General features: G+C 32.6%; 1 protein-coding gene across 1 annotated transcript in view; it reads left to right on the top strand.

Annotated features, from left to right (window-relative positions):
• Positions 1 to 1,780: 1,780 nt before the first annotated feature.
• The window catches only part of LOC145668595 (cytochrome P450 6k1-like), a 30,068-nt gene continuing 17,833 nt past the window's right edge, over positions 1,781 to 14,015 (top strand). Inside the window, exons 1-2 of the mRNA XM_081736617.1 lie at positions 1,781 to 2,010; positions 9,547 to 10,528. Of these exons, the coding sequence (XP_081592743.1) occupies positions 9,592 to 10,528 (937 nt within the window). The 5' untranslated portion in view covers positions 1,781 to 2,010; positions 9,547 to 9,591. The remainder of the gene's footprint in view (positions 2,011 to 9,546; positions 10,529 to 14,015) is intronic.

Here is a 14,015-nt window from a genome sequence, read left to right as displayed (position 1 = left end):
AATAAATGTTTTATTAATTGCTCTACAATATGGATAAGCTGCTTATCATAAAAAAATCCACAAAGGGTAGTTTACTTTTTAGGATGAGGTTCTTTTCGGGCAATTTCCTTAAATGCGACTCTTATAATTGTGTTGAACCAATAGGTATTTCGTAACTCTAGGAATTCCAATGGGGGAAGGGGAAGTTCCTTAAATGTACAACGCAGTTTTTGTTAAAGAAATCCAACAAAATATTATCAGACAGTTGTTCTTTTTTTTTTTTTTTTTTTTTACCTATTTGTTAATTGCTATTACTTAGACAATTTGACATAGTGGTATAAAAAAGTTCATAAGTTGCTTAGAAAATACGTCCCACGGTTATGCCGATTAGGCTAAAGGAGACGGTGATGATGAGTAATGAATGAAATGGTGGAATGAAGGAAGTGGGAGGAAACGGAAGAACCCCGAGAAAACCCACGCACACGGTGTTTGTCCACCACGAAGTTCATTTGGCGGGAGCAGGGTTTGAACCCCGAGACCCCTAGCACCAGAGGTGAACGCTCTACCACTGAGCCACCGCGGCCCCCCGGGGCACTCTCAGAGCTCCAGGGGCATTGTCACCCAAAAACATGCCTGTGAGAAACACTGGGTCCGAGGAATCCCCAGCTCTCTTCTGTTGGTATAAGCTGAACAATTTCTTTCCAATATTATAACAAATGTAATTTAAATACAAGACTATTATCTGGCCAAAATATCAAAAAAAATTTTACTTCCCATGTCTCCTAATGAAATGGAATGAAATCTTTCAATTTAACGTCACACGATTATGAATGTTGAGCTAAGGGAGACGGGTGATTAAAACAAGTGGATGATAATGGAATAATTGGTGGAATGAGAATGTGGGAATAAACGAGAATACCCCGAGAAAACTCAAGGACACAATGTTGTCCACCACAAACTTACTTGGTCGGGCATAGAACCAGAAACCTCCACACACCAGAGGTAAGACTCTCTGCCACTGAGCCACCGAGCCCCCTCCCGAATCAATAAAGGATTTAGCTGGTCATTCTGGCCAACCAGGAAACAGTTTTGTACTATTGGTGGCAGCTGAGACTGTTTCTATGAAGCATGCTAGTTAACAAAGAATACTGCAACTTCCTATAAAGAAAAAGAGATAATTTTTGTTTGGTTTAATTACAAGAGTAAGACTAAGAAAATTTTAAAAACCTCCTTTACTTTTAATGATATAAAAAAATTACTGAGTGGGTTCGGGGTCCCCTTTGGGATGACCTGCAACATGAAATAATTTGGTATTTCTAGGGTGAATAGCTCCTACTCAGTGGCGTATTTAGGGAGCTTCCGAGTTTAAACTCCCCCGAAATGTTATTTACTATATTAAAGTATGTGGAATATCTTGCAGAATTTTCAAATTTCCAGGACTAAAGTTGGCAAAGCCCCCCTTCCCCTCGAAATAAAATCGTAAATACGTCACTGCCACTGCTATATGGCAAATGTTACTTGTTATGAAAAAAAAAAAAAAACAGAAGGAGTTTACTTTTTGGACTGGGTTTCCTTCGGAAGAAGTTTTCTGAAAACGCCTTGTAATTTTGCTCGTATTTCACAAATAAATGTTTCAGTATTCTGCACCTTATTATCATGATTTAGTTTCATAAATGAAATCGGAGCGAGAAAGTTTAGTGAGGAGTCCCGTACCTATCTTTTATTAGCATTACGGACCACAATGCAATTCGGATCGACAGTAATCTTGACATACTGCCACTAAGAAGTTCTTCCTTTGCATTAGCGCATTGTCACACTAGAATATGCAAGGACAAGTCCTTGACCTTCCTGTGTTTATCTTAACGTTGGGTTTTCTTTTTTGTATACGTGTTCTTGATGACGTAATGTTGTCTTCTTAGAGATTATCACATGTGATATCCTTCAACAATACGAAGACTGACAAAGGATGTGGAATAATACGCGTGTGTTATGTGATAGAAGCTATGGACGATTGAATCCCTTCTACCAATGGTAAGCATTGCATGATACTATAAGAATTAATTTAATAATTTTAAACCTCTCACACTCTGTCAAAAGAAATATAGAACTAAAAGTTATAAGTTTCACACAGAACATAAATGAATAATACATAATTTCATGTGTAACAAACTTAATAAGTAACTGTTATACATATTTATACTAGAACTGAAAATAGCCAAGTGAAGAACTTGCTTTGTTTAATTCTTAATTAAATGTAAGCTTTATAACAAGGCCACGACTATCTTTAACACAACCAATAATAAAAGGTACATTTCAAACGTAAAAGTGTCTCAAATTGAAAATGATATTAGACCTAGTAGTCTTCATAGGTTTCAATGTTCGTTTTCTAGAGGTTGGTAAAATTTAACTATTTTGTCTTTACATTATCGATTTCAACCTCTTCATTCGCGACTGTGTTATTTAGTTTCCATTCTCTCTTACTTAGTTGGTCACAGAAACGCCTTAAGATGGGTTTTAGAATGCACGTTATGCTCATGAGTTTTTTTTTCTTAAGTGGGAGGGGAATAATTTTTCATTGAAAGTGGCACAATCGAACTTTAATTATACCATTAGAATGCTAAATTCAATAAAAGTTAATCTAAAAAGTAAGTTATCTTCGTTTTATCACAACCAACTCACTCTTCTCTTCTACTGATTTTGTGTGGTGGTTAAGAAGGCACCGATAAACACACATATGTGTGTCAGTGATGGATCTTATCTGGAACATCCTTGAGTCATTTAAAATTTTAAAAAAAGCACAGTAATTACGTATTACATATATAATTATATAGTTGACAGATTTTGTTTGAAATATAAAACAAAATTTCGTATTCTTTTTAGTTTTAGAGACGAAAATAACTTATTCATAATTATAAAGTAAATTTTCTTTTACTATTTAATTTAAACAATATGAAAACAGTGAGTAAGGATCGCTGCAAAGGCGAGTTCGCTAGCATGTGATCTTTCCATGTGCATAGTGCCGAGTTCTATTCTCAGGATGGAGGTGGTTGTATTGCACACAAACATGAGTAGTGGCTGCCTAACTGTTAGTCTAGGGTCTAGCGTGTGCACCTTTAGTACATAAGATCAGGAATTCGATTTCAAAACACTGAACGCGTTACGATGGTTCGGATTCTACTTTAAACTTTGTAGGTCGATGTCTCAAACAGCCTCAGTGGCGAAAAGGGATGCTAAATCTAATCAAACCGAAAAACCGAATAACGGTTTGGATCCCACTGTTGGCCGTAGATTCATTCTCATATAGCTATCTTTGGCGCTCAAAAAGAGTGTTAATCTTCAATCTGTCAATTTAAAATTAAGGTTTTTAGTTTCTTAATCGAAGAAATTTTTTCGACCTACAAGTAGCATTTCTTTCTTACTTACGACATTCTCATCACCAGTGGTGCTGTCAGCGGTTCGCTACAACCGGTTGTTAAAATTCCAGTTAAAATTTCCAGTTCGCAGAACCTTTTGTTATGCCCAGACATAACAGAAATTTTACCCAGTTATACCCAGGAACAGTAAAGTTTAGTTTAACTATCTTAGTTTTTAGAAATTCGTAGAGTTACAAGGTTAAACATACGATTTCTCAGAACAAGGTATAAGCGTTTATTTCTTAATTTCAAATGCTTAGATATCAAGAATGAAAACTGGGATCACATGAGTGTAGTGGTGAGAGTTATTTATATTTGAAATATATACACACCATTATCAATAATTGTTGATCCATTGCTGGATTAAGGTCTTTCCAATACTTTTTAACAACAATTTATCTTGGATAATTCGTATCCAAGATATTCGCAGTGCTACCTAATTTCGTCACATCACCTTGTATTAGGATGCTGTGTAGGTCTCTACGTGTCACTTGTGGTATCCAGTAAAAAAAAAAATGCTTTTGTCTACCTTGTACGGTTTGTTTCCTAACAGAGTTATAGACTATCTATTTCTCTATCTATCCATCTTCTCTGTCTCTCTCTACAGGTGTCACAGGGTGTCACAAAATGTAACAATATAATAATACATCAGTGTCACAAGTTATAGACATACCAGAATGATTTAAAGGTGTATTTCATAATTCTGAATGCAACCAAAATAAAAAATAATGTAAGGTTATGAAACTCACAGAATATATTTTCTAATGATAATTATGTATCGATTTGTACTCCATCTATCACGCAAAAAGAAGTAATTGAAACAATCAGTAAAATTAAGGGGAGTACTGGGCTGGACATGATAACACTTCATATTATGTCATGAAAGCCTCTAGTAATGAAATAGCTTCAAATTTAGCTATTATAAATAACGCATCGTTAAAGTTGAAGTATTTCCTTCAAAATGGAAGCAAATATATGTTATGCCAATATAAAAATCTGGCGATAGATATGATGTTAAAAATTATAGGCTTATTAGTTTAGTAATTGTGCATTCTCTAAGATTTTTGAATTAATTGTACACAAACATTTATATTTTAATGTAAAGAATATTTTAAGTGATACACAACTTGGTTTTTATAAAGATAGATCGATTGCAACAAATCTTATCCATTTTTATAGGTTTTACGTACTTTACACTAAAAAGTAATTTACAGGTTGATGTTATATATATCGATATGTCAAAGGTCTTTGACTCCATTGATCACAAATTACTTCTTAATAAATTATCGAATATTGGTCTGCCACTATCTTATATTAAATGGTTTGAAAGTTACTTAACAAATAGAACTTTTAAAGTAAAAATTGGCAATGTAACATCTAGTCAAGGTCAAATAGAGAAGGGGATACCTCAAGGGTCTCCCCTGGGTCCGCTTCCTTTTTTCTCTATTCATGAATGATCTTCCAGGAAAAGTCACATACTCAAAAATTCTATTATATGCAAATGACATCAAGCTGTTTAGAATAATTAATCAAGAGTATGATAATTATCTCATGCAGAAAGACTTATATGCTTTTAATCATTGGTGCGAAAATAATTTATTAACTATTAACTCTGGAAAAACAAAATATATGTCATTTACTAATAAAATTCAATATTTTGTCAGCAAATATAAAATTAATGGAGTAAGAATAAACAAAGTAGAACAAATTAAAGATCTTGGTATTACTTATGACTAGGGCCCGGAAATTAAGAAAAAATCATCTTTTTACGAGTGCCCAAAGACAAGGCTTAACATAATATATGTTCATTTTTGGTCATTGAAGGCCAGAAAATGGTGAATTTTATTTGTCCTTTTTTTGCCTTTTTCGGCTTTTTTGTTTATTGGTCTTTTTTGAGCTTTTCATAGGTATTAACGTCTTTTTTTGCCCTTCATCTTTCCACAACAAATTTACTGGTCATTAACTCGAATCACCACAACCCCTTAAACGTATTTTCTTTAGTAAAGAAAACTCCAATGATATAATATTCTTCAACGACTGGACTGATAAGACCATATCTGCAACAATCACAAGTCAGATAAGGAGACGTAACAATGTCCTCCAGCAAGAGGGTGAGTAAGGGTGGGAAAGTTTTTTAATTTTAGTTTGTACTTCAGTTTGTGGAAGGACAGACCGTTAACCTACCAGAAGCTTGTATTTCTTGAGCACTGTATTCATTAAATATGTAATTCTAATTAAATTGGGACTTATTTGTACGTCCTTTTTCCCAGCTTTTTGGTCCTCTTTTTAAGGTATTTTTTAGGACATTTTAAGATATTTTTAGGACATTTTCCTATTTATGCTGATTTTAGGTCTTCAACTTCCGAGCCCAACTTATGAAAGACAATTGAAATTTGGTAAGCATATAAACAATTTAGTGCAATCAACAAGAAAAACAATAGGTTTTATCTTTAATCAATGGCGTGGTTTTTAAATTGTTGTTCTTATATGTACTTACGTAATAAGACATTTGTTAGATCCAAACCGGAATTTATTTCAGTCGTTTGGAACAGTTTGTCTAATATATGTATTTGTTAAGAAATTCGAAGCAGTACAGAAATGTTTTATACGACTACTATGTTATAAAATAAAAAGAACTACTATTTACACGAGTATGAATATTGGTTAACATTTTAGGGACTTCAATCTCTATCACAAAGCAGGAAATTTAAGGATAAATACTTTATTCAAAAGGTATTGGATAATAAATATAGTAGCGATTACTGTTTGGAAAATATAGAACTGAGAGTGCCGAGTTACAGTGTAAGAAGTAAATCGACATTGGCAGCACTAAATTCAAAAGCGAAATATTGAGAAGAGTGGCAATGTCTTATAACAATTTAAAATGAGCATATATTGGTAGAAACAAAAATATATTTTATTTTTTTAAAAGAAACATCTTTTATGTGAAAATACGACAATAGGTAACCAGGATCTTTTACATACCAGATAAACGACAGTTAAATAAAGCTTTAATTTCCATGGATCTATAGTAGTATTATTATGATATTTACTGTTTGTATTTTAATCTTGTTTTATAATCAGCTTGATATAATATTGTAATTTAAATATCTTAACCTTCTGAAAGAACCTTAACCTGCTAATATGCTTTCTATACTACAAAATTTTCTGGTCTGTTTTTAAATGATTGTATAATGGTTTTAACATCATGTTGTATTTTTGCCAATAAGCTGTTCACCAGTTTTTCTTCCAGAAACAATGTTCTGTGGGGGCATACTTAGTATTCCGGGGGGCACAGCTGATACTGTTCTATTAATTATTACATTATAGACGTATTGGTTACGAGACTTTTGGTTTGCTCCGGGGGGCACTCTCAGAACTCCGAGGGGGCAGTGCCCCCCAAAAATGTCTGGAAGAAAAACTGCTGTCACAGCACTGAAAAAAAGTTATTATTATTATTATTATTATTATTATTATTATTATTATTATTATTATTATTATTATTATTATTATTATTATTATTATTATTATTATTTGTCAATCAATTGTATTGTTCTTAATCAATGGGTTGAAATGCAGACTTTTTTATTCTTCGCTTTTATGAGAATGGAAAAACCGAAGAACACAATACTTAATACGAACGATTGCAAGAAGAACGCTTCCTTTTCGGAGCAGACTAATGACTGTGATATAGACAACACCACGCTCAAACGCTGATCCCCTTCGTGATCATTAGAGTTTATGTTAAATTTAACGTGACGTTCTGATCTACTCTTCAGTTGATCCATTAGTCGATTGAATTTAGTCCTTTAAATTCAATGCAGATTCTTCCGACACGATGAGATCTGACCGATGGACGAGCTAGCAATACATTATGTGCTAGAAGAAGGTTATAGGTGGAAATAAATAACCAGCTGACAATGTTCATTCTTTTCTTGCAATGTTCTTAAAAGCACAATGCATGGAACGATAAATACAACAGATTAAAAACGTTGGTCGAACATGGTACAGCTACCGTGTTTACATCAGTCCGGTCAGCTGCACGGTCTACAACTCTTAAAATAAGGTACTCAGTAACCTGGAACAAACCTCAGATTAAATCTTTCGTGGATTATTCCAACTTTAAATACGTTAAATAGCTGATATTTGCTTCATAGCATTAAAATAATCAAATTACATTACAGTTATAGCTCCATTATTATTTTTATGAATTAATATTTTTGTATCAACATATATTATCAGAACCCCGATTAAACATTCTCCAAATCGAACTCAGTAGTAGAAAACGTAGTTTAAGTTAAACTAAGTACATTCATGTCAGCATGTAACTAGACCTAATTGACGGTAGTGAACAGAGAACAAAGACTGTAAAATGTCTTATAGCACACAGACTTAGATTGCATATTAGTTGAACTCGTTAGAATGAACATGTGCAGTCTACAGCATGAACTGTGTTGCCGTATAAAGCAGCAGGAAGACTAGTTAGATCTTTATAGATCCATATTAACTATCATACTTTAACTACAAAACAAGATTATTATCTAATTTCAATGGAGTGAAAGAAGAAAATCAGAAGTTTAATAGATCAAATATTGCTAATGGAAACACTCTTATTTGCTGAAACAGCAATTATAACTTAGTTGGCTTATATTTTTTACATTCTTTTAGCTAATGAAGTACTTTTTACTAAGTATATTATACAAGTACGAAGAAAAAGAAGAGGTTTTAGAATTATTTAACAAAAAATATAAACTGCCATTCGTTTCGCCATATTAGAACTCCAGTTAGTTTTGAACATAAAGAAAGGGGTTAAATTCCAAAGTTGGGCGTCCGTTTCCAGCGAAATTTTTAAAATTTACAGGAAATATATGGATAATTTGATCGTTTGTGTGCTTGATAATACATAAGAGTCTCGAAAAATCTGTTTATTTTATATATAAGCGGTTATAAATATGGGACTATATGGCGAGCGGAGGGAACTACTTGGCGCAAAGTAACCGAACAGTTGCATTGTGGGAAAGGAACGAGCATTTATGTTACCAATATGGCGAATGTACAAGGGCAATGAACTAGCAGTTTTAACATTTGTGAAGGAATACATTGATAACGAGCAAAATCTTTTAAAAATTTGTGAAGAGCACGGATTAATGAACCTAATAACAAATTGCAGAAAGTGTGGAAAGGAGATAACAGTGAAAAAACTTGACGAAAGTGGACGCCCAACTTCGGAATATATGCCAAAGAAAGAACACAAATATAACACAATACGAGCATTCAAAGCTTTGAATTAATAACAGAAAATATTTGTTATGATGCTGAAAACAGAACGTTACAATACTTATGCCGCCTTTACCCAGGTTTCCTCCAGGTATCTATTTTACAGAGGATTAGAGAAATTCTGAGCAGCATTAGCACAAAAAATAAATCTTGTCCGCACCAGGGATCGAACTCAGGCTGTTCTATTGGTTGTATTTCAAAGATAACTTTGACCAAGACATAGTTCGAGTATCAAGGTCAAAGTCCAAGCTTTCATTTGATAAACCTCGGAATATCAATGAAAATATCTAAATCCGAGAACATAATTTGGAATTTTATTACAAAGTCTATTCAGTTCTAACTTCCAGTTATTAAATTATAAATAAAACATATGTCAACCATCAAGCGATTATAGTTAATATCCATATCTTATAATTCTGTCAATCTGGCAAGTTATCTCCAACATCTATCAGATGAATTACTTAGTGCCATCATTATATTGAGAGAAACTGAGGGGATTATCAATTACCATTGTATTGTTCACAAATAATAACTTGGTAAAGTTTTGGTATGAAATAACCATTTTTTGTACAGGTTTACGAGGAATTAAGTAGTCTCTAATGCGTCATAAAACGAAGTTCTACAATTTTCGGAAAACAAGTAATTACTAAAAGTGTAAAGAAAAATAAGAGTGGTATTATTCAATAGTGAGTGGATATGTAATGGTGGAATTTCATTATATGCTCATCCTGAGGATTTTAACACTAAGAAACACACGTATGGGTAAAAAACGAAATTTATACCACAGATTCGTTTCAACGTTTTTTTTTTTTCACTTACGGGTAACATAAATGATTCGTTAACTAAATCTGCTTATTTTTCTATTCTTTTCTTTCAGATCTTACTTTGCATCTATCTGTGAGAACTCGCTTCGAAATCAACAATGGGAAACTACTTAGAAATATCGCTACCGGAATGCATTGCGGTTATTGTCTTGATTCTCAGTTCAATTATCTTATACATAACATGGTATTTTAATTACTGGAAGAAAAAACAAATACCATACATAAAGCCAAAATATTTACTTGGAAGCTTCAGAGAAGTTTTCCTTGGAAAGAAGAACGCTGCAGAACTTATGTGTTCATTATACCGCCATTTTCCACAGGAACCATTTTATGGATTCTTTCCGGCACGGCAGCCTGCTCTTTTATTGCGTGATCCCGAACTGATAAAGGCTGTTCTCATTAAAGATTTTGACCATTTCTTTGAGAGAGCCTTTAATCTTAGTAGCAATGTTGAACCTATTGTTTCCAGAAATTTGTTTAATTTAAAGGGACAACAGTGGCGTAATATGCGAATTAAGCTGACCCCTACCTTTACGTCAAACAAAATGAAGAGAATGATGCAATTTGTTTTGGAATGTACTGAGAATCTTCAAAACTTGATTCAGGAACATTCTTTACAAGATAGAACAGTTGAAGTTGACGATGTTTGTGGAAGATTTACAATGGATGTAATTGCTAGTTCTATTTTTGGTATTCAGTGCAATTGCTTGAAAGACCCTGAAGCTGAGTTTCGTAAAATGGGCAAAAAAGTATTTGAACCTAGTCCTCAACGTGCTCTCATCATTCTGTTAAATTTCTTTCTACCTGGCAACTTGGTAAGAATTTTCCGAATTCCTTTCATTCCTCTGGACGTGAAAGAGTTTCTACTCAATGCTATAAGGTCTACTATAGAGTACCGTAAGAAAAACAAAATAGTGCGTAATGACTTTCTTGATATGTTATTAGAACTACAGAAAGGAACACTCGACGATGATCAAGAGGAAGAACATTATGCTAACAAACTGAAGAATTCTTCATTTAGTAAAACTTCTTCAGGTATGTATAATTCTATCGTACAAGCGCATCTATTTTCTCTTGTTTTACTTCTGTTAATCCTCATTCATTAAAAATCGCCATAACTCACTAATGAACTGTTTCTTCTTGTCTTCTGTTGTTAATTGGTGAATGACAGACAACTCCAGTAGCTAATTCAAGATGGTTGCCAAATCTGTAAGACAATGCTTGTTTCAATACTTAACATTGCTTGTCGACTCAAACTTTCCATGTCATACGCAGTGGCGTCTCTTTTGGGAAGTCAGATACATATATATAATAAACACTGGTACCGGACAAACGACGGGCTAGACCCTTCGTGGATCTAATGTCCAGTAGGGTATAGTCCACCCTTTGGGTTACATTTTTATTGCGAACGAGCTACAGATTATTTCGCAGCGTGTTTTCTGTGCATATTTATTGGCACCACTGTAATCAAATTTAAGTCGCTAGTAGCACGGAATATTTAGATTTCGTCAAGGGAAAGTTGAATTCAAGACGTGCCTTGTTAACGTTTATGCTGCTGAGAATGAAAACTCAGATGTTGATCAGATTTTGAAACTTATTCACGGGGATCCCGATTCTAATAATTTTCTAATAAACTGTTAAGAGTATGTTCATTGTTTAGGATATTTTCATCAATTATTCAAGAATTATTTATTACTATTGCCTTTAAAATAAGCTTTGCTACAAAGTCGTGCTTTTTTCTCTTTCTCAAGATATATTAACAAAAAATATTTTTAGATGTCAGAACACTATCTTATTAAAAGCATAGCAAGTATTAAAAGTATTTTTTGAAAGAGTATGCTCTGTTGTTTTCATAAAGGCCTTTAAAATGAAAACAACTTAAAACGATTTGTTTCACACGAATTTTCAAAAAGAAAACAACGAAAAATTCCTCGTCTACTGAGAAAACTACATTACTTTCAAGTTCTTCCACAAAGAGTAACTTATCGCTGCAAACTAAGAGAAGGAAACTTTACCTGATGTAATAAGTCTTCTACATACGTAAGAATCCTTCTCTTATTTTTAAGTAATAATAGTTTAATTTTAGCGGTGTAACTTCCCTCAAGAGCCCTCATTGGTCATACGACACCAGTAAATCATATAATGTTTATACTTAATTAAATTTCGTTTGAATAAACAATACTTGGTAGGTCAGTGCACTGCAATTGAATTATTACATTGGGTCCTTAAAGTGTGTGGTCTGGTTTTCAGTTTAATTTTCTTTTGACGTTATAATTACATAATTATTTCTGATTTAATATTTCTTGTTTCCGACCATGAATCGACATTAATATGTTCTTTAACTTTCAAATATTTAATTGTTAAATGTTGAAATATATAATTATAACAATAAAAAATACTTAGACCCTAAAAAAAATTGTCACTGATATATCTGTAATTAAAAACACTAATTGTTTTGGTGTTCCTACCTTTCAAACGAACTGACTGCGTTCATCAACAGAATTTCACTAATTTGAGGAATTACTGTACAATTATTGTAATACAATTCATTTTAAACGAAATTTTTCTATAACATTCTTTCTTCCAAAATAATATAACCGTTCTTTTAAATAGTTTTATTATTGTTGTTGTTTTGTTCTTTTTGATTATCATTGTAATAAAAAATTCCAAATTTATACTATATTTCTAGAATAGTAGCCTATATCGTGACGATTATTATTATTATTTATTATTATTATTATTATTTATTATTATTATTATTATTATTATTATTATTATTATTATTATTATTATTATTTAATTATCTGTATTTAATCTGTATTATTCCAATTGAATTATTTCAAATTATATTGAATTTTAATATTGCTTTGTTGCTTATTATTGGGACAAGAGCAGTAATCATATTTAGATCATATCATTAATATTGTATGTATCCGTATGTTGAATGATGAGTAAACTAATTTTAAAAAAATGGTCTAATGTCAACAATTAGAATTTTAATTGAGTCTTCACCACTGCAAAATTAAAATATCGCAAATTTTAGAGTTTTCCTGCAATGTCTTCAAAACAAATAAAAATAATCGAAAAGCAAACACGTAGTGAATTAGATAATATAATTTTGCATGTTATACCTTCATCATAACTCACCTATCTGCTTTCGGTATGCCGCTATTTATAGAACCCGCAAAATATGCTAAATCTATCGACAGTTGCAAATCGAAAGCAGATAGATGAGTTTTGATAACAGTATCACATGTAAAATAATATGATCTAGTGCACGTCTTTGATTTTCGAATATTTTTATTCATTTTGATGATATTACAGAAAAACTCTAAAATTAGCGGTAGTTTAATTTCGGTCTCGTGAAGACCCTTAAGCGCAATTTGAACCTATAACGTACAGCAGGCCAAAGATTCGTGTACAAGAGCTAGTCTTATAGAATATATTTCACTTATAGAAAATGTAAATTGTGCACTGTTCAAGGAATGTAATATTTTGTAGTTTTGCCAGCGGACTTAATGCAAAGTGGGATCTTACTGTTGTCTAATTTCTAATTTTAATTAACTTTGAATGTTACAAATTTGAATGAGGCCGTCGGTTTTAACAATATTTGATTGTTAAATTTTAATGTAAATAATTAGGCAAAAATTGCTTTGTTGTTACAATACATATATATTTTCCTAAAATATATATATATATGACAGAAGTATATAGTATAACAATTTTCAATAACTTTAATTAAATTCAATCTAAAATTATTATTAAGGGACATTCATGTACATACTTGGGATTATCACTCACTTGTTGTCTAGCAAGTTATTGCAGATTGAAGGAATTAAAATGTTTTATAAGTGAAAAATATATTAAAATGTTCAACAATAAAACCTAACGTTCAACAATAAAACAACAATAAATCCTTATGTGATCTATTTAATTTAATCATTTCTGGAAAAGTACCAACGGAAGTTCGCCCACTGTTCTTCGGTGCCAAACTTACAGCGCTAAGAAAAAAGGATTTTGGTATTCGGCCCATAGCGGTTGGGAATGTTTGGCGCAGAATATCGGCAAAAATTGTATGCTTTAGAATACGTGAGCCAGTTAAGGACTTTTTATCCCCCCATCAGCTTGGTGTTTGTGTTCTTAATGGTGCCGAGGCAGCTGTTCACGCAGCCTGAGTTTATTTCTTTTCTACTCACAGTGCTACTAAGGCGATTGTAAAATTGGATTTTCGTAACGCATTTAATGAGCTTCGCCGGGATACTATGCTTGCCGCAGTGATGAATAATTTTCCTTCAATTTATCCATATGTTTATCAATGTTATGCTCAACCAAGTGATCTGTTTTTCAACGGAAACACTATTTCTTCTCAGAGAGGTGTACAACAAGGTGATCCCCTGGGCCCAGCACTTTTCGCTATAACCATTCACTCTTTAGTTAAATCACTGGATACCGAATTAAACATTTGGTACTTAGACGATGGAACAATTGGTGGTGAACCCGAGATAATAGTTCTTTCATCTTT

This window comes from Thermobia domestica, chromosome 13 (genome assembly GCF_964235325.1).
Source record: "Thermobia domestica chromosome 13, izTheDome1.hap1.1, whole genome shotgun sequence".
NCBI classification, from domain to species: domain Eukaryota; kingdom Metazoa; phylum Arthropoda; class Insecta; order Zygentoma; family Lepismatidae; genus Thermobia; species Thermobia domestica.
This window is presented reverse-complemented; position numbering and strand designations above follow the sequence as displayed.